Genomic DNA, 19,524 nt, shown 5'->3' with positions numbered 1-19,524 from the left:
GAACGCTAATCCTTAATCCTAATATAAAAATGTTAGTCTCTATAATTTAAACTTAATAAGTTATCTAAAAAGTGAGGTAGACAAGCTACAGAGGTAGGTAGTGCAATATCTAATAACATCAGTAGTTTTCTAATGATTATATCCAAGGCATCTTGGGTTTATACAGTTCCTTCTTCTTCTCAAAGTTTATCATATACCCGTTGGTACTCCATTTTTTCATTAAACATTCTTTCTATCATACGCTGTAAACAACCCTGGACACACTGAAACAAACAAGGTAAGCAAATCATTAAAGCTAAAAAGAATAAAATACCTATGATTAATACTTTGAGAAACTGCTTAAGCCATGGGCCCAGATTACCAAACAGTCCCTCCAACCAGCTTCCGAATGCATCATCTATTGCGATCTTCTTCGTGTGTTCTTGCATCCATTCCAACTTCCTATGTATCGAATCGCTGTGGTCGCTCAGATTGAAACAACACATCCCTTCAAAGTCCTTGCACCCGTGCCCTTGAGCAAGCAGCAGAAAGTCAATTGCAGCTCTATTTTGAAGAACAGCGTGTCTGATGTTGTTAACGTCCATCAGGAGTTCCGACAGGACTGCTGTGGTGACATTAGCTTGCTTCACGGACCAGCATGCCAATCTCTCAATTTCTCTTAGGGCCTGGGCTGAAGCTACTCCCGGAGCTAAGACGGATGCAAAGATTCTAGCTGTGGGACCCCACAGCTGAACCTCATCACTACAATCCTGGTCCAATGTTTTTATTGACCTTTTCTGGCGTCGAGCTCGATCGATCTTTTTCATAACACTTATCATTGCAGTGTGATTGGGAGCCAACAATGTCAGCTTTCCCAAATAACACGGCCCCCCAACTGGATTCTTTGGTATCCCTTGCCAAGCTCTATCCCCACATATCAAAAATATGTCCTTAGGAAGGGCCTTGGCTGTACCATTGCAGTTTATTCCTTCCCCAGCTAAAGGTTCTTTTCGAGAACAACAACCAGAACATGCCAGATCGTCAGGGCCCCAGTAGCATGAGAGATTATAGGTGGACCCGTTAGGATGACGTACCACATACTTCTGATTGTAAGAGAGCCACCTCCCACCCTGCTTTATGCATTGGTCTGCAAAATCCATTCTTGGAGCCATCCCCGGAGCAGGGATGGGAGAATCCCTCCACCCTTTCAGCTGAGAAACCACAATATGCCCCTGACAAGCTATATGTGTCAAATTTGAATGGGGTTAAGTAAAGTAAAGGGTTCCGACCCAGTTGTTCCCGAGAATGGTGCCCCATTCCCGAGTAGGCCTTCCCATACCCTGCGATTGGACAGTTGACCCGGTGTCCTAAAACCCGAAAAATACAAACATCTAACCGGGCGTTCCCACTTTTTGAGAGTTTCTTATTCCATGTTACGTTACCAACCGATTGGGATCCAAGAAGCTGCAACTCTGGTGGATCCCAGGGCAAGGAGTGTTCAAGGATCTAATAAAACATGCAGACATTCTGGCCCAGTCAGTGAATTTAGACTCAAATGCTTTCATAAAGAAAACTTTGTCCACTGCATCTCTCTTGCAGTGTTCTTATGCACATATCCGTTGAACTCCTTTGGGTCCCACCTGGGTACACCTATAAGGCATGTTCTAAACGGTGATGTGGCTGACTGCAGGCTAAGGCAGAAATCTTTCTGCCCAGTTCGATTAGACCATGTAACCCAAATATTTTCTGGTTGTGATGTTAAGTGAGTACCCTCTCCCCCGGTAATGAATGCAATTACACAAAGACACACAGCAAGTGATACAACAGATGTCCTTCTCGTTGGTACTAGCAGCAGTTCTTTATCTGTTCTTTTTCCTTTTTCTGAAGAGTCACTTCGCGGTTGCGGCTGGCGGGTTCCCATCAACCATGCCTGAAAAGAAAGTACTCAGCTTTTCTATTAGTTTTCTGTTTCTCCCAGAACATCCTTTTGGGTGATCGCTGTATCAGGTTTTATTTTTCTCGATGGAACCCATAAAATTCTCCCCGATTCTCTGTCTTTTACAGCAGCATAACCTCTGCCCCAAACTAAAACAGACCACCCTGATTCCCAGGTACCATCATCCCTTTTTATCTTTACCGGTGGCCCCTCATCAATGATTGTTGGTCTCCAGTGTCTCTGTATTGGGGTGTGCTTACTCTCTCCTCGCTCAAAATGGTTGACTGCATAAAGTGCTCGTGCCAATACTTCAGCCTGCTGAGCTAGTGGGATCCTGCCTTTGTGACCATCCCCCTCCCCAAGGACACGTATCTTGTCCTTCAAGAGACGGTTGGCCCTCTCCACAATTGCTTGTCCCTGGGAATTCCCAGGGATGCCTGTAGAGTGAGATATTCCCCACCGTTCAAGCCAATCTTGTGTAGACCGCGAGATGAAACACGAGCCATTATCAGTCTTGATGTGTTGTGGCAAACCGAGGGCCGCAATGGCAGTGGCCCAGTGTTGCTGAGCTGCAGGAGAGTTAGCACGCGCATGCTGGGTGGCTATGATGATTGTCGATGATGTGTCAATTGTGACCGCCAACCATTGCTTTGGTGCCATGCGTTGTTCGAAAGTGAAGTCAGTCTGCCAAATATCTAGAGGAGAGAGCCCCCGAGGGTTAACTCCCGCCCCCAACACAGGTGCTGAATTACAATGCGGACACGTTTGAACCACGTCTCGGGCTGCAGATAAAGGAATGGAGCATGTTCGTGACAAAGCTCGTGCTCCAATGTGCAGAGTGGAGTGTAAGTCACGTGCTTTCTGAAGGGTGAACACCTGTCCACCAGCAACCCGGTCAGCCATCGCATTCCCAGTTGTAAAGAACCCCGGTACCTCCGAATGACTGCGGACATGAAGAATAGCCACAGGTGCAGATCGGAAGGCCAGAGCCTCCTCCAACAGAAAAGCAATCTCAGTGCTAGGCACACCCTCATTGCCCATGCGAAGCAACAACTTTGCCACAAAGGCTGAATCGGTGACCACATTACATGGAATTTCTGGCCACAAGCGTAAGGCTATTGCTACAGCCCTGGCTTCAAGCACCTGAACACTGACCGTTTTATCTGTTATCAGCTTGTGCTCCCATTTTTTAGATGAATTCTGCCAAACCACTGCTCCCTGGCCTGTGGCAGAAGAAGCGTCTGTAAATACAGTTGGTCCCTTCATCGGTTTGTCAAATACCCTGAGTTTTAATGAAATCTGAAGGGGTTTTGCAAGATCATAGATTGGCAGTGAGTCTGAGTAGAAGATTTTACCACCGAAACCTTGCAAAGCAAGTAGAATGGCATCAGGTAAAGGGTTAACATTTCTAAAGGCACTTGGTATGTATATAACATCTGGCTCTTTTCCCAATGCCCTCACAGCAGCGAGCCTGATTTTTTGAAGCAAAGAGGATAGCTGCTCAAGCCAGGAGGTGAATGCTCTCGCTGGCTGTACAGAGAACAGCCACCAGAGCGGACGTGGCCGGGAACCCAGAGTATGTCCGAGAATCCCCACCGCCCCATCTTGGCACTTGGTAACTGCCCCCTCCAGGGGTTGATCAGGGCTCCATCGAGCAAGAGCATTGGAGGAGCAAGCCTGCAAGATTTCCTGCCAGGCCGAGTCCATCTCTTGTGTCCACGCTCTCTCCTCTCTGGGGTCCGATCCTTTCAGCTGGTCATAAAATGGTTTCATAATACGCGGAGGTATGCCAAGGGCATTGCGCACCCACTGGATAGCCCCCACCAGCTTCTGGACATCCCACAAAGTCCTAATGTGGGGTTTAATATCCAAGCCTTGGGGTGCTACCATTGTGGGTCCAAAACGGTAACCCAAAAATTCAATCCCTGGCCCCTTTTGAATCTTTTCTTGGGAAATAGTAAAACCCGCCGTGGTGAGAGCTTCAACCACCCGCCTTTCCAAGTCGTGTAATTGAACCTCACTAGGAGCCGCAAGCAACAGGTCATCCATATAGTGAGCAACTCGACAAGCAGGTAGCATTGCTCGGACTGGCTCAATTAGCTTGCCCACAACAAGTTGGCAAATTGTGGGGGAGCATGCCATACCCTGAGGGAGTACCTTCCAATGGTACCTCTCAGCAGGCCCTTGGTTATTAACGGTGGGTACAGTAAAGGCAAAGGCCTCTCGATCCTGGACTGCCAAAGGAATGGAAAAGAAACAATCTTTAAGATCGATAACCACCAAAGGCCAACCCTCAGGTACAGCTGATAGTAGAGGGCTGCCCTGCTGCACCGGACCAAAGAGGATGAGCTGAGCGTTAACCATGCGGAGGTCATGTAACAGCCGAAATGAGCCTGATGATTTTCGAATGACAAAAACAGGAGTGTTCCAAGAACTAAGAGAGGGTTCCAAATGACCTAAAAGGAGTTCTCGTGAAACCAACTCCTTGAGCGCTGTTAATTTTTTATAAGGAAGAGGCCACTGATCTACCCAAACAGGACGAGCATCCTGCTTCCAGCGCAAAGGAATGGCGTGTTTTATTGCCAATTGGTAGACAGTGGCCCTTACCATAAATTTGTCATGCGAACCCCTAAGGCGTCAAGGAAGTCTCGGCCCAAAATTGTGCCTGGAACAGACCCAATCATAGGTTCGATCAGTACAGGTTTGTCTATGGAGTCATCCCTATTGACAAGGGCGATTTCCACCTGTTCCGCTGACTCGCCAGCTGACACTGTACCTCCAACCCCAGAGATGGAATTCGTCAAGGCAAGAACTGGCCAAGCTGGTGGCCAGTCCCTTTCTGCTATTACCGTAACATCCGCTCCGGAATCAAGCAGGGCGGTGATAAGGATGGAGCGAGGAATCTTTTTGTAAGGCAATTGTCCCATATATGTCAAGATTATCTTGACTATGGGGCGCTTGCTGAGGTCCATAGTTAGCGCCACTGTGGGCGAGAGGTCTGGCCTCTCCCCCTGAACGAATTCGATGGGATGGTAGGCCCAACTGCTTGATTGTGGGAGGGACCCAGGGCCTGAGGTGCCCTCCCAAAATCGTTTCCCTGCGGCATGATAACATATTTCCGGCACTGTCGGGCCTCATGACCCAGCTTGCCACAGGCCTGGCACTTTTCTCTACTCCTATGCCCCTCTTCTTTAGCTGTACACTGCGTCTTGTAATGGCCAGTCTGGCCACACTTAAAGCAAGGGCCATTTTTTCGATCATTTTGTATGGCCATAACAGAAAGCCATGCGCTTGCTAGCCCTTCACTGGACAACGGCGTTGTTTGTTGTTTGTCCAGTACATACTTAATAATTTCACCAGGAGTCTCAAGATCTTCAGGAGCCGCTCGAATGATATCCTTAATCTCTTTATGAGCCTTTTGCTTCAGGCAATCCTTTATAACAGAAGTCAGCGCTTCCTTAGGCAGTTCCGATCCTTCTACTGCCCGTATCAATCGATTGGCAAACTCAGAGAATGACTCTGAGGGACCCTGCATAATCTCTGACCACGGGGCTACAGGCTCTGCTTTTCTTATAAAGTGTATAAAAGCAGAGGTAGCCGCCCCCGTGGTGGCAAGCAGCTCTCCTGGGCGGAGGTCCCTAAGCTGCCTCTCTGCAGATCCAGCCAAATCCGCAGATGAACCTGAAAGCCTCATTAAATCAGTTTTTGGATCTCCCTCCTTCCCATTTGCTGGATGCTGTGGATCGCGCGCAGCCTGTGCTAAAACAGCTTTGAGTTGTATTATCCACTCCTCCTTCCACACAGTAAACTGTACTGGTTCGAGGGCTACTCTCATAAGGCTTTCAATATCATATGGGAGTAGGGGACCTGGGGCTACGAGAGCCTCAAAGGCACTCATTGTCATCGGGGATCTCAATCCCTTTTTGTCAATCGCCTCTATAAACCGAGCAACTGCTTTTGCTTCCAAAGGTACCCAAACCGGTCCCTCCTGTTTGACTACAATTGGGAACACCGCCCAGTCCCGCTCCTTGAGCCCCACCTCTCGCATTGTATCGCAAATGTCAGTCCATCATGTGGCTTACGCGATATCTCTCGCTCCTCCCACTTCTCCCCCCTCCTCCGGGGAACCACGACCGACTGGGTGGGGACAGGCAATTCCTTCCGTTCCTCCCCTTTCTCCTCCCCCTTCGCGGGAGACGAAACCGACGGGGTGAAGGCAGACAGTACCTTTTGTTCCTCCCCTTTCTCCTCCCCCTCCTCGGGAGGCGAAACCAAAGGGGTAGGGGCAGGCAGTACCTTTCGTTCCTCCCCTTTCGCGGGATGAGGTCCCTCCTCCGGGGGCGGGTCTAGGGGTGGCTTAACGCCTCCACGGCGCGCCTCCCCCCATGACTCTCCCTCCCTCGGACAGGACCCACCCCCCTCAGGTGAACGAAAGCTCTGCAAACAGGGGTATAGGCGGGGATAATATGGCGGCGCCTCCCCAGATGAGGCAACTTCCGCCATCCCTTCCGGAGTTGTTTCGGGCGCCGCCATGGCCATTGTGAAAACGGCCGGCGTGGTCGGCGCCATCTTGGGTACGGAGTCGCCGCAAGGGAGCGGTTCCTCCGCACCCTCCGGGACCCCAGACGTCCCGGAACCCACCCCAAAAACCCCATTCGCGACTGCCTGGATCTTTTTCTCCTCCTTAGCCGCTTTAAGCGCACCCAGGACCAAAACCCAGGTTTTTAACTCCTCCGCCTTATAATCGTTTGTTGCTCTTAGGAGCAGGGCAGCGGTGAAAGATTCCCACCGCTCCGAATCGAGCAAATTACAAGGGGAGGGTGAAAGCTCCGCTTCCTGCAAAAAAGTAATAACGGCAACAATCTCCTTCTTAGAAGGAGCATTCCTACCGCAGTGGGTTTTACAACCCGTAATAGTACCTTTGTGACGGAATCCATGTTTTTTCTGGTGCTCGACACCGTACGTCCTCGCACCCTTTGTATATATACCCGGGCCCAAAGTCCCACGGTCTTCCACGGTCTTACCGCAGGATAATCAGTAGCTGCAGTCAATATATCGCCCCTCCGGCGCTTCCACGGGATCTAACCGTAGGATTCGCGTCCGTCTCGCGGTTAGCCGTCGCACACTCACTCTCAGGACGTCCTCACACGGGGCACCAATTGTTGCCTTGTGTAAGGTAACCTAAAGAACTACGTCCATCATTGAGAATGTGCATCTGACGGCCCCGACCAAGTCACAGCTGTTTGTTACACCATTATGGTGAGCTGTAAAATGGCGTTTAATGAACCGTGTGAGACCCTTATATAGGGCTCCAATTTCAGCCTCATACATATACATTACCGAGCACGGGGAGGCCTATCGCGTTACATCCCGTGAGTTCGTGCCGCCTAATACATCAGGTTGTATCTAGAAAAATTAAAAACATCTGCATTAGAATTTATGGTGCATACCTCCCTGTGCTTGTAAATCCAACAGCATGTGCCAGCTTACCTCTCTGTGCCAAAAACAGAACTGTAGAGGAGCTGAGTTTCAGTGGAGCAGACTGGACTGCCACGTTGGGCTGAGTGACATTGCCCGTCAAAGAAAATTCTTCCATTGTTTTCGTGAGGCTGCAATAAAATAATGAATGGGAAAGAAGACACCTTTAGTTGTCACAAACAGCCATAGGCTCAGCTCCCTCTCTGATTTGATTCTCTGGCACATCAGGTAGAATGAAGAGGCTGTCCATGTTCTCTCTAAGAACAGGGGAAATTCTGCTACTTTTGAAGTCAACAGAAGCGTTGCTTTCTAACATCAGGAGAAGCAGGATTTAGTCATACATGGACCTGGGAATGGGGACAGTGTGAAATCTAGCATACAGTCAAGCATGAAACAGCTTGTTAGGTAAGTCAGAAATTTCTAACAAACATAGGAAGTTGCTCCTTTGTGGAGAGAGTGTTGGTAGCTTTCCCTTTCCACATGCTATGAATTACAATAGTACTTCAGACTTCTGGGAAGTGAAGTGAAATAAAATGGAAATGGTTTTAAGTGGCAGAATACCAGCTAGTAGGTTAGTCCATCATGTAAACCCCTACCTATCCGCAGACAGCACTGTGAAACGTGAACTGCTGATGACAACCAACAACCATACTGGAAAATTCCAAATGTCCCTACTTATTCCCTGCCCACGTTCTTTATCCAAAACAGAAAAAAATCAGTCAAAATGGAGTAAATTTACTGAACAAATCAAATGCACATTGAACACTAAAGAAGTTTTCATATGTTCGTGATGATTTTCATTAAGAAACACAAGGGAAAATGCAGTTTGCTAGATCTAATTTAAAGGGCAATGGCTGACATTACCTTGCTGTAACATTGACAAGATTATTGTCATTGAATTCTGTTTCATTGGCATCCAAGAGCTGACTCACTGTAGTTAGAACTGCCACAGATGCCTGAGTCAAGAAGAAAAAAAATAAGTACTGTTCGAAAGCAGTTAAACTTAAGAATCCCTTGTTCTACAGTGAGTGTCCAACCTTTTTTGCTTGTGTGAAACATACTGAATAGGGAGCAATTATCTTGGGCCACATATAATATATATTAATGTATATACGTATCAAAACTTTTTGTTTAATTTATATTCTTTATTAAAACATTAAAAAAAAAGCAACAAGAACATAAAAGTAGGGGGTCAGATGTGTGTAATCTACATAGTGCACTGGCAAAGTAAGAATGCAGAAGTCATCTCTTGAAAACATACGCTGTGGAGTAAACAAAATATAGGGTGTAATTAGAGAGAATATAAGCTTAGAGCCAATGGTTCACATGTACCAGATCCTATTAACTTAAGGAATATTAAATGATGACTTTAAACATCAAATGATGCTAGTATTAGAATTTCAGATATGGGCAAGTCCATACAACCGATAAACCCAAATTTACATTTGGCTTTGGGAATTAAAGCAGCAGTGAATCCACAAAAATGCACTCAGAGCCACTGGATCATTAAATGGCAAAATTGATGCATTTGATTGTGTTGTTATGTAAAGTTAATCAGAAGCACACTGGAGAAAGTATTCCTCGTGCTGATGGAGGGAAGACAGAATCCATATCCCAAGTATTAAGCCATAAAAACTTTCTTCTGTCCTATTAATACTCACCTGAGAGTCTTCTGAAACATTTGGTTTTCTTAGAATCTGCACTGCAATATTTGCAGCAGCAGAGATGTTCTGCGTTGTCAGTCGACTGGGAATGGAGGTAAGGATCTGAGTATTACTTGCAATTGCTGAAACATTGCTGGTGTCTGCAGTTCCCACCTATCAGGGAAATGCCATTCAGCAAAAAGAAAATAAGAAAAGGAAAAAAAGAGACATCATTTTCAGAACTTTCTTACATGAAATCGAATTATACATGTAGCAAAAAAAGGAGTTTGACCATGTCTTTCTCCACTTCTTCCTAGCAGGTGGCTGCAGGCAGTAATAAGGCCTCCTTGAGCTTCTGAGTTTGCAAACTTCTGTCTGCCTTTCACTATTCCTTGAATAACCAGAACTGGATTTTTTGAAAAGCCATCTGAAGAACTAAGAAATGTCATTCAGAAAAGCAGTGCTTCTTAGCGCAGCGCTCATAAGCTGGACTGAGAACGCTGTCCTCTCTTTTGCACATTGTAGGGCATCAAATTGAAATAAATATAGAAAAGGAGAAAATGTTCCAGTGCTGGGGATAATAATAAGAGTTTTTAGAAGCTCTGGATGGATCCAGATGGAATCAGTTACCACTTAATGTGCATAAACACCTGTAATATCTTAAGCATGCAAACATAGATACAAAATAAGGCATTATCTGTACATTACATGAAAGCATAGCTAGGTAACAGTAAGATTTAAGGGTGTGCTAATCATCAGAAGAATATTTTTCATAGGTCATAGAGATTGACTGAACGGTGCACCAAGTAATCTCTTTTCTAAACCATTACGCTATCAAAATCAAGTTTAATTAAATCTCACAAATTTGAGGAGTTCCTACAGCTCAGAGTAGTAGGAAATAAAGGTTAGTGTGCTGCATAGGGAAGAAAGAGTTTTCTATCTATAATCACCAGATACCTACTATTTGATTTGATAGCATCAGGATGTGCACCATGTGAACACCATGTCACTGTTCTGACTTGCAGCATCACTTTGTATTCATAGTAAATATTTGCACTGACAGGCATAAAACCCTTTTAAATCTGGCCTGTGGATCACTAGGATAAACATCTCTTTGTACTCTCAGCTTGCACCTTCAGAACCTGGGCTGGCCTAGGTTCACTAGATGGCAGCACAACATAAAAAAAATCATAACAAAACTCAAAATCTGGCAGCAGAATAACTTTACTTTGCAACCAAATACATACCTGTGGTATCTTATTAGTATTATAAACAGCTGCTACCAATATACATATATATGTTGCTGCCCAAAGAGATTGTGGAGTCTCCTCTATAGATATTCAAGAAGCTTTCCTGTGTGACCTGCTGTAGGGTTTAGGAGGGCATTGGACTCGATGATCTCTAGAAGTCCCTACAGTTCTGTGGTTCTATGATTCCATGTTTCTGTGATATTATTACAGAGAAGATTTTACTTGTGATCCATTTAATGAAAGTTATACACTGGGAAATTATCTTAGTCTCAAGGATTCAAGCAAAATAAATAAATAAATAAATAAATAAAATGAATAATCAGCTCTCCTAGAGGAACTGTATCTGGTTTCTTTTTCCTTTTTTCATTTGGAACTAGTAATAGGGAATATGGAAGTAGAAGCAGAAGAGGAGCAGTTGCTGTTTGTAGCATGCATAATGGTGTTCAACGACCCATGTTTTGGGGGTATGATAGAGCTAAGCCTTAAAGCAAAGCATAAGGGCTTATGGTTTTATCAGGAGCAGCTTGTCATTCAGAAAGTTTTTGAGGGACAAGAGTGTTTCATCCATGCTCATCTTATCATGGGATTGAATGGAGAGGCATTGCTCTTAATCCTTCCTAACGGTGTTAGTACCACTGTGTTCTTTCCCACTGGTCTTCTCCAAATCCCTTCCAGTTTCTCCTTAATTCAATATCCTGGGTCAGCACTGCTTCTACTCTGAGGTGTTTGCTGTGAAATGGGAACCTGAGGCAGGAACTTCCAGGCCGGCTGGGCAATATAAAATGGGATGCTGCGTTCAGGCAAAAACAAGCAATGTGAAATAAACACAGTTGGAAAAAGGCCATTTGCAAAACAGACACATCCCAGTAATTCCTCTGCAAATATGTTCATGGTTTGTTTTTCTTTCTGTAGAGTTTTAAGAAATGCAACACAACTACACACTTTGTGCCTTAAGTACCTATTGCATTTCTTTTAATGTGATGCTGCAGAATCTCTGCCGCTCTTTAAAGAGCATGTTAAGATATAATTGAAGATTACCTGTAATGCTAGAGAGTCCAGATTTTCATTACAATTCAGAATACTGGGAGGCTCTAAAACAGGAATGATTCCCTTTCTGGAACACAGCCGGACTGCAATTGAAGAGTTACCTGTAATATTGTAAAAAACATTAAGGTATGCATTTAGTACAGTAGTACATGCACATGACTTCATTGGGAATTGAAACTGTACAGTGGGTGTGACTATCTATCTGGTCTTATTTGCTGTTTGCATATAATATAATATATATATATATATATATATATATATCATATAATTCTTCTATCAAACACTTGTTCATTAGTGACATAAACTGACTCTCAGCCAGGTTCTGAACAGGCATATATATGTGTATCATATCAAATACGTTTGAGGCAGAAGACTGTGTGGATAGATTTATGCTCCTGCTGCTTGAGTTCTGCTTTAAGCAGAGAGCTCTGATCTCCTGCTCTAATGAGCCTGTATCTTTCACAAACCTTACACTTGCCTTTGGGAAGCAGAAGTGAAAGAAACACATACCATTCACAGTGTTAGGTTCACACTTCTCTTTGGAGCTGCTGTATTTACCCACTACAATCCTTCCAAAAGTAAGGTTTTTAATAACGTTTTCAGAAACGTTCACTGTGTAAACACTGTCTTCACAGAAGTTAACTGTACAGAAAGAAGAAAACATATTTTGATCAAGCGTTTTTAATTGATGGAACAATTTTCACAAATAAAATGTTAGTGAGACAGTAGAAACTCATTGAATCTTTTGCTTTAAATTAAATAAATGCCTGTTAAAGCAGTTGGGTAAATCTTACCTAAAACCAAACTGCTGTAAGAGATGTTTACAAGGTCGCCAAAGACATAAAAGCCCATAACTTTTAATATCTGCACTATTTTCACTGCCTCAGCCCTCGTATATTTGAAGTTGATAAAGCTTCACACTCAGAATCTCGTTACCCAGGTATTAATTATATTTGTACCTTAATGCCACAGAACACAGCAGAGGGGGGACAAAAATCCAGATTTGATGCAAATGAGACTCCAGTAATTAATGGTGGACAGTATTTGGCGATCGAAACATGATGTGGTTGCTGGAATGGGAGATGGTGGCACAAGAAGGCCCCCTCATGCTACCCCAAACACCACACCTTTGCCAAACACTTCATATTGACTGTGTCTATGGGCAGGATGGTGAACTTAGTGACCTGTGGTCTGACCCAGTATGGCAGCCTATTGCATTCTCATGTCATGCCACACCGCTACAACAATGCAGATTCACCTTTCAAATGCTTGAAAATATACCACAGCATGGACTTAGGATTTGCAGCATCTTGTACTTGCTAACTATTGTCAATTAAGACCACATTTCAGGTGATTGTGTCCCATTGGCAGGCATTAGACAAAGAATATTTATTGTCCTGATAGGGTTCAGGAGATTTGGAGCCCCTCTCTATGTCCTGACACTGACTTCCTTGCTTAGACACATAACTTTCTGTGGATCTTATTTTCTATAGGTTCTATATTTCCTCAACCAGCAGTCTCCTTGTCTATACCCATGTCCCAAATGCAGATATCAGCATTTGCCTTTGCTGGCTATTGTGAGGTTTCCACTGGACTGATCCCCAGATTTCTCGAGGCTCTTGTTTATTGAGGTGAGAGCTAATGGCCTTAATTTGCACCAACGGAGGTTCAGATTGGGTATTAGGAAAAATTTCCTTTTAGAAGGAGTGGTGAGGTACTGGAACAGGCTGCCCAGGTAGGTGGTGGAATCACCATCCCTAGAGGGAAGGAGTTAATTTCAACCCAGCTAATGGTCCATTCACCCAGATTGTATGTTATCAATCACTCACCAAATGAGAACGCTGAGGTAGACAATAACAGAGGTATCTTACATCTGTCACTCTCCTGTTGTTTACAAAACCAGCCATTTCCTACAGAAGGCAGTCAGGTTGCTCAAGCTTGAATTGCCATTTGTAAAATCATACTGACTGCTCCTAATTATTCTCTTGTCTTTCACATGCATGAAAATAGACTCCAAGAGAATGTAGTCCAGCATCTTCTAGGGTCAGTGGTGAAATTAACTGGCTTATGGCTTCCCCAGTTCTCTTCCTTTAAGGATGGGCATAATGTTGGTCTTTTTTCAGTTCTCTGTAGCCTCTCCTTATCACCATGGTTTTTCACAGGTGACAGACTGCAGCCACAGTGACATTAGCTAGGTCTTGCAGCACCGTTGCATGAATCCTGTCTATATCGATGTACTTTAATACTTCTGTGGTGATGCTGCCTTTCTTCTGACATTGAAACCCAGGAATGAGTACCTAGCCCCATCACTCCTTTTTTCAACTTCCTGAACAACCTTTGTGCTGTTTGTCCACACTCTCAATGCTCCATTGGGCCCTAACCCCTCACCTTTATGTCCTACATTCATGTTTTTATTCCCAATACATGATATACGCATCTTTATTTTGTTAGTTCTTAGAGAGGAGGCAATGTCATGGATAGTTGGGAGTGGCTAGGAAGGACAGATATAGCCCATTAGCAAGTTGAATTTGTCAGGAAAGGATAATAATGGACAGATGGGCACCATAAACTTTTACAATTGACAGCAAATCCAATACAGAATACCCAGAGGAGAGAACATAGGAAATTAGAATTAACATGATTTGTTTCCAGTGCTCAAATTGCGGCCGATTCCTCTGAACTATTTTGCTCAAGTGTTCCAATACATCATGAACTCATCCAACCTGTCATTGTTTGCTGGCTGCTGTGCCCAGCCCATCACAAGAAAGCAGTACAGCAGACCTGAAGTTTCCATCTACTTAGCATCCTCACCAAGAATATTTTCCTGGATAAGCTGCAGACCTTGCAGCATCCATCTGAAAAATAGAGTTCATTTGACAAAGGTGCAGCTGCACAGCTAACCACATGGCAGCCTATCTGCATGTCAGAGTGGCCACAGTGAAGGATGCTACCTCCAAAAGTGTGTGCTGGGTGGTCTTACCAGCCTTGGTGAACAACTGGGAGCACCCCCTCTATTTACACCAGTGCAAAGATGCTGTGCTGTGGCAGAGGAGCCTGAAATGGAAGGCAGCCAGGCCAGTGCTACACCAGGTGTCAGAAATCTGACTCACCCAAAACTTGTGGCTGCGGTAGCAGGAACTGAGGATACTGCAGTCCCCTCAGTCGTGCAGAGTACTGAGCTGAATAGTGCCCTCTTGGCACTGGCAGATCCAGAGAGAGCAATACTGGCCCCTGACATCCGACTCAGATTTTCAAGTCACTGTGATGTTCAAACAGAGGAATTCAAACAAAGGCCAAACTGGCTAGAAACAGACCACAGACAGCTGAAACCTCTAATATCTTCCCCAGATATATTACTCATTCAAAAGAATGACAGAAGTGGGTGAAAGATAGAGCCTCAGCAAGCAAGATGAACCACATCACTGCTTGCACATATGACCCTGCTGAGCAGGGCTGAAGAGACAGGAGAGAAGCCAGCAGCCTCCCAAAGCAGAGGGGACCACAGACATAGCACCAATTGCTGGTGCTACCTTGCTTTTACTGACCTATATCACAAAATGGTCCTGCCCATTCGCTGGGGCACACGCAGGTAGAATCCTGGCAGAGTCCACCATTGAGGCAGAAGCAAGGAGGTACCACAGGTCCTGTAGTTTCTGCATAAATAAATTATCAAGATGTCGATACATATAAATAAACATGTAAAATATACATGCAGATGAATAATTTGATGAGGGGAAGAAACAAATATGATGCTGATTTATTTGGATCTTCATCTAAAAAATATTTCATTCTGTGATCCACAGGCTGGCACATACTCAGCCACTAGTTCATCCTTATCCCCAGTAATAATGCTGGGGATACACCTGTGACAGTAGAGTAAAAGCTTTCAGAAATGAATCTGCATTTTCCCACAAAGACATAGGCAGAAACTGTTCTGTGTAGCTGCCAAAAGAGCAGGAGCAGTGATGGTGTGGGCCTCCAGTCTGCAAGAAGCTCAAGCTGTTGAATATGTGAAAAGCACAAATTGCTTCTGCAGGGTTTCACAGGAACAAGGGGGCAAAAGAGGGCCACAGATTCCCCAGACCCAAACTGGTAACGAGCAGATGGATAATCAGACATCCAAGAATCACAGAGAGATATTCTGATTTAAGCCAGGAACTATGGTATGACACAGATAAAAACCCATGTCCTGGTCTCAGCCACAGCTTCTATTCACACTCCAGGACAGGTGCCAATTTTCATTCTGTCTTTTGGCGAGAATAGAGGGCTTTGTCTGAAGTAGTCATTGCACAGGCTGCAGCAGCTTTGGGAAACAAAAAAGCAGAATATATGCAATAGCAGTGAAATTGCTGATCCCAGAAACTTCTGAATATGCCACGATATTGGCATTTGAGAAATGGCTTGAAGACATGGGGAATTCCCCACAAACCAAGACTTCCTCTCAGTTTATCTCACTCAGTCCAAAAGTGGAGGGTGGAGTTTGGAGTCCATCTGTGACATTCACAGTAAACATTGTGCTCTGAGTGCACTTTATTCCTTGGAATTACACAGAAAGATGAGACTGAAGCCTACAGATGGATATGACATTTTAGTGTCTGTGTTTTGAGATGCTGGCAAAGGGAATAAAGCCAGGCTATGTAAAAGTTAACAGTGCTGTCAGGAGCATGTGTGCTATTGTGTATTCCTCATGTTCTCACTAAGACTGCTTAATTTCTTACATTTTAATGGGATTCATATAATTGGAAGATTATTGCCAAATAGAGGGAGTCTGCCACGTAGCTGGGGTAATTCAATTCTTGGAAAGCATTGCTCAACTCTTGCTCATGTTGCTGCTATTTAGTATTTGTATTTCAGTCTGCCTCAGCTATGTTTCAGCCAGATGTCTATGATGCTAGTGGAATAACATCAATGGGCAGCTAGGTAATGTCTCCATTTGCCATCAGTTGTCCAAAATGCATGGTTTCTCTGCTGGAAATCTTACAAAAAAAAGTAAGGGAAACTCATAAAATAATTGAGAGCTTGATGCATCAGATTTTGAGCTGCCTACAGGAGAGTAGGGGAAGGCAAGCAACCAGGGCAGCCTTGGGCTGGAAGCATTGATGGTGGTACTTCTACAGCTGAGAAGGCTGTTGGGATCTAACTTTCACGATTACCCTCCACGTAGTAAAACTCTTAGGCCTAAATAATAGTGGCATGGGCTTAAAAACATAGGGTTCTTCTGTTTTTATTTTAAGTTTCAGAAAACATATTCCCTTTTATTTGTCTTTGGCTTTTAAGTTTTGCAGAAACTAACCATCTCAAGAATCACATTGATTTTGACTATATATATATATTTAATCAAAACTAAGATTGTTGTATCATGCTGTGTCATCAAGAACTTTTTATTTTGTCATGTTTTGTTCTTAAACCAAATATCCTGGGAACTGCTAAGGCTGATACTTGCAGTTCAGGTTTGGAAAAAGAAGAAACACTGCACCATCTATGCAGTGTGCTGCATCATGTGGGCATGAAGATATCCTCCATCCTTGAAGCAACTGCAATTTACAAGTTAAGCAATTACTATTTACTTCTGTGTCATTTTGTGTGTTTAGATTTGCTCCCTCCCTGCAAACATCTGATAAATCACCTGAAGCAAATATAGCCTAATGAATCCAAATGTAAACTTTTCTCTGTTCTTCCTCTTAGCCCCTAGTTACATCTGACTTTTTGCTGAGCAAGCAGCAAGGAATAGCTGATTCTTTCTATGAACTTTATTTCTATACAAGTCCATGCATGAATTTATATCGTACCAATTTATTGAGTATTCTACTGAAAGGAAACCCTGGCAAATTTTCTGCTTCAAGTTCATACAAGGAACTGCTTTCAGAGGGCACTGTGACCTGATTTTCAGGTATAGAGTATACAAATCAGTGTCTCCTACACCCTTCCGCAAAATTTTCTGTAATGCAAATTGTAATAAAGTCATGGACAAGTGCTATACAGCACGTTTTGTTTATATGGTGTTCCTTATCTTAAAAAGCTAGATAGTAACTCCTCAAAGCACAATTTACCAGCCTAGCAAGAGAACTGTTTCTATATTTTGAAAGGTAAATCAGATTTCTACCAAAAGAGTAAGAAACATTCAAGACAATTCGCCAAAGCCATGTCAGAGAGTTAATTAAAGACAGTCATTTCCACCTAAAAAGCCCAGGGCAGAGATGAAGCTAACAGTAATCATGTTTAAGCACTTCAGAAATGGCAGAAGAACACAAAGAGCTTGAATACAGCAGAACTGTATTTCTTACCTTTGTGAAACCTGACAACAAGCTGCCAAATGCACAGGGAACAGAGAGTCACAGTCACTGCACAGCAGGCAATCCCAAGCAACACTCTCTTCCAGTGGAGTGAAGGCATGTTGCGGTGCCAAATGTCTGCTCTGCTATAAAATTATATTATACATCCATAACCTCGTGATGGATAAACCATTAACTGCCACTCGCCTACCGCTAGAACTTTAACCTTTTCAGTTCCATTTAGGAAAATAAGCACAAAAATACATATATTTGTAGAGAAGTAGCACATAATTATTTCAAACATTTTTCACCCCACAAAATATCTCACTTATCAAGATACTCTGTCTCAAGTATTCTTGTTGCTTGGAGCAGGCACCCAGCTATGCTTGTAGGAACAAGGCCAGAGCCCACTTGCTGTGTGTGTCAGGCCTACAGCCATGCTGGTGGACCACTCCTCCCACCCAGCACAACACCCCAGTGCACATCAACATAGCCTCTGGTCCCCAAACCAGACCTGTCCATGGTCCCAGGACACTGTCTGGCATGGTTCTACCCTTGCTGGGCAGGGTGTTAACACCAGAGGCCTGTCGGGGCCACTACCAGAGTGTTTATAGCGGGGAAGCCAAGGTTCCAAGGGGGGAGGCTGGAGAGGGAGAAGAGGTCTTTCCCATGAGTGGTAACAGAGATGGAAACGCTGACTTTGTTAGGGCTGGCCAACAGCAGGCCTTGGTGCTTAATTTCAGGAGTGTAAATGGCACCTCCACACTATGTAATTGGGACAGGAGGTGAAGCAGGGACTACTCAGCAGCTGCTGCTACCTCTGCCCAGGCTGGTAGCTGCAGCTACTGCAAAGGGCCTGTGCCCATCTGACAGGGAGTGAGGCCCTGGCACACATGGTGCAACCACCAACAGCTAAATAAGAGGGCTATAGAATCATAAAATGTTTTGAATTGGAAGAGACTATTAGTGGTCATTAGTACAACTCCCCTGCAAGGAGCAGGGACACCTACAGCTGGAGCAGGTTGCTCAGAGCCCTGTCTAGACTGGACTTGAGTGTCTTCAGTGATGGGGCATCTATCACTTCTCAGACTGAAAGAAAACCATATTCCTTGCAAGTCTGTATGTGACACAGCTGTGGGAAGACAGAACTGTTCTTGAGTGACTAGATGTGTTTCTTCTGCTTCTCTCCATTTCCTCTGAGACTTAATTGAAGCCAGATGTTTCTTATTTCCTTTCTATTTTTTTTGTTTTCAAGCCCAAATAAAGTGCAGTGCCAGCAGTAAACACCACCTTTGACATTTTTTCACGTGTCAACTACATCTGGTTGAATCATGGTTACAAACAAGTAAAACTCCAGCAAAGCAGTGCAGGATTTCATTCATCCTGTCATTCACTTGTGGAGCAGGAGCTCAGTATCATTGCTTTTGGGGCTTGTACCTTAAAAACCTACACTGGAAGTAGACTGGAACACCATATGCCATAAATGCAGCTTGCCCATCCCTTTAGTCCTTGAGCTAGGAGTGATTTCTAGCTGCTCAATTGCTAAAGAATATCACATGGATCTTCTTTAGGAATGCAGCCTGTTTCACTTTTTTTCTTTCTCCCTTTTAGAGATGCAACAATCTGCAGTCATAACCATTTCATTTCATGCCCTTGCAGTGATGCTGACCCCTTGGCTAACATCCATTGCAGAATTTCTTATTAAAATGCAGTAGCCCTTACACAAGTACTTTTATTTCCAAATAAAACTCCAAACCATGATCTTCTAATTATGCTTTTTCAACTATTTTTAAAGTATATTTTTATTCTAAGTGTATTCAGTGTCTTATAGAAATCCATGAGCTGCAACAATTTCACATCAAGTTGCTAGAAATTACTGTTCCAAAAATCATTTAAAGACTAGTTATGCCATGTTTGAC

The 19,524-nt window shown here is 44.0% G+C and overlaps 1 protein-coding gene across 1 annotated transcript in view; it reads right to left on the bottom strand.

Moving 5' to 3' along the window:
• ADGRG7 (adhesion G protein-coupled receptor G7) overlaps positions 1 to 19,335 on the bottom strand; it is a 32,184-nt gene extending 12,849 nt beyond the window's left edge. The window contains exons 1-7 of the mRNA XM_015876982.2: positions 17,618 to 19,335; positions 14,879 to 14,986; positions 11,844 to 11,975; positions 11,325 to 11,434; positions 9,055 to 9,210; positions 8,258 to 8,349; positions 7,389 to 7,524 (exon numbers count right to left, since the gene is read on the bottom strand). Coding sequence (XP_015732468.1) covers positions 7,389 to 7,524; positions 8,258 to 8,349; positions 9,055 to 9,210; positions 11,325 to 11,434; positions 11,844 to 11,975; positions 14,879 to 14,986; positions 17,618 to 17,726 — 843 coding nt within the window. The 5' untranslated portion in view covers positions 17,727 to 19,335. The remainder of the gene's footprint in view (positions 1 to 7,388; positions 7,525 to 8,257; positions 8,350 to 9,054; positions 9,211 to 11,324; positions 11,435 to 11,843; positions 11,976 to 14,878; positions 14,987 to 17,617) is intronic.
• Positions 19,336 to 19,524: the final 189 nt, after the last annotated feature.

Source organism: Coturnix japonica, chromosome 1 (assembly GCF_001577835.2).
Source record: "Coturnix japonica isolate 7356 chromosome 1, Coturnix japonica 2.1, whole genome shotgun sequence".
Classification (NCBI taxonomy): domain Eukaryota; kingdom Metazoa; phylum Chordata; class Aves; order Galliformes; family Phasianidae; genus Coturnix; species Coturnix japonica.
This window is presented reverse-complemented; position numbering and strand designations above follow the sequence as displayed.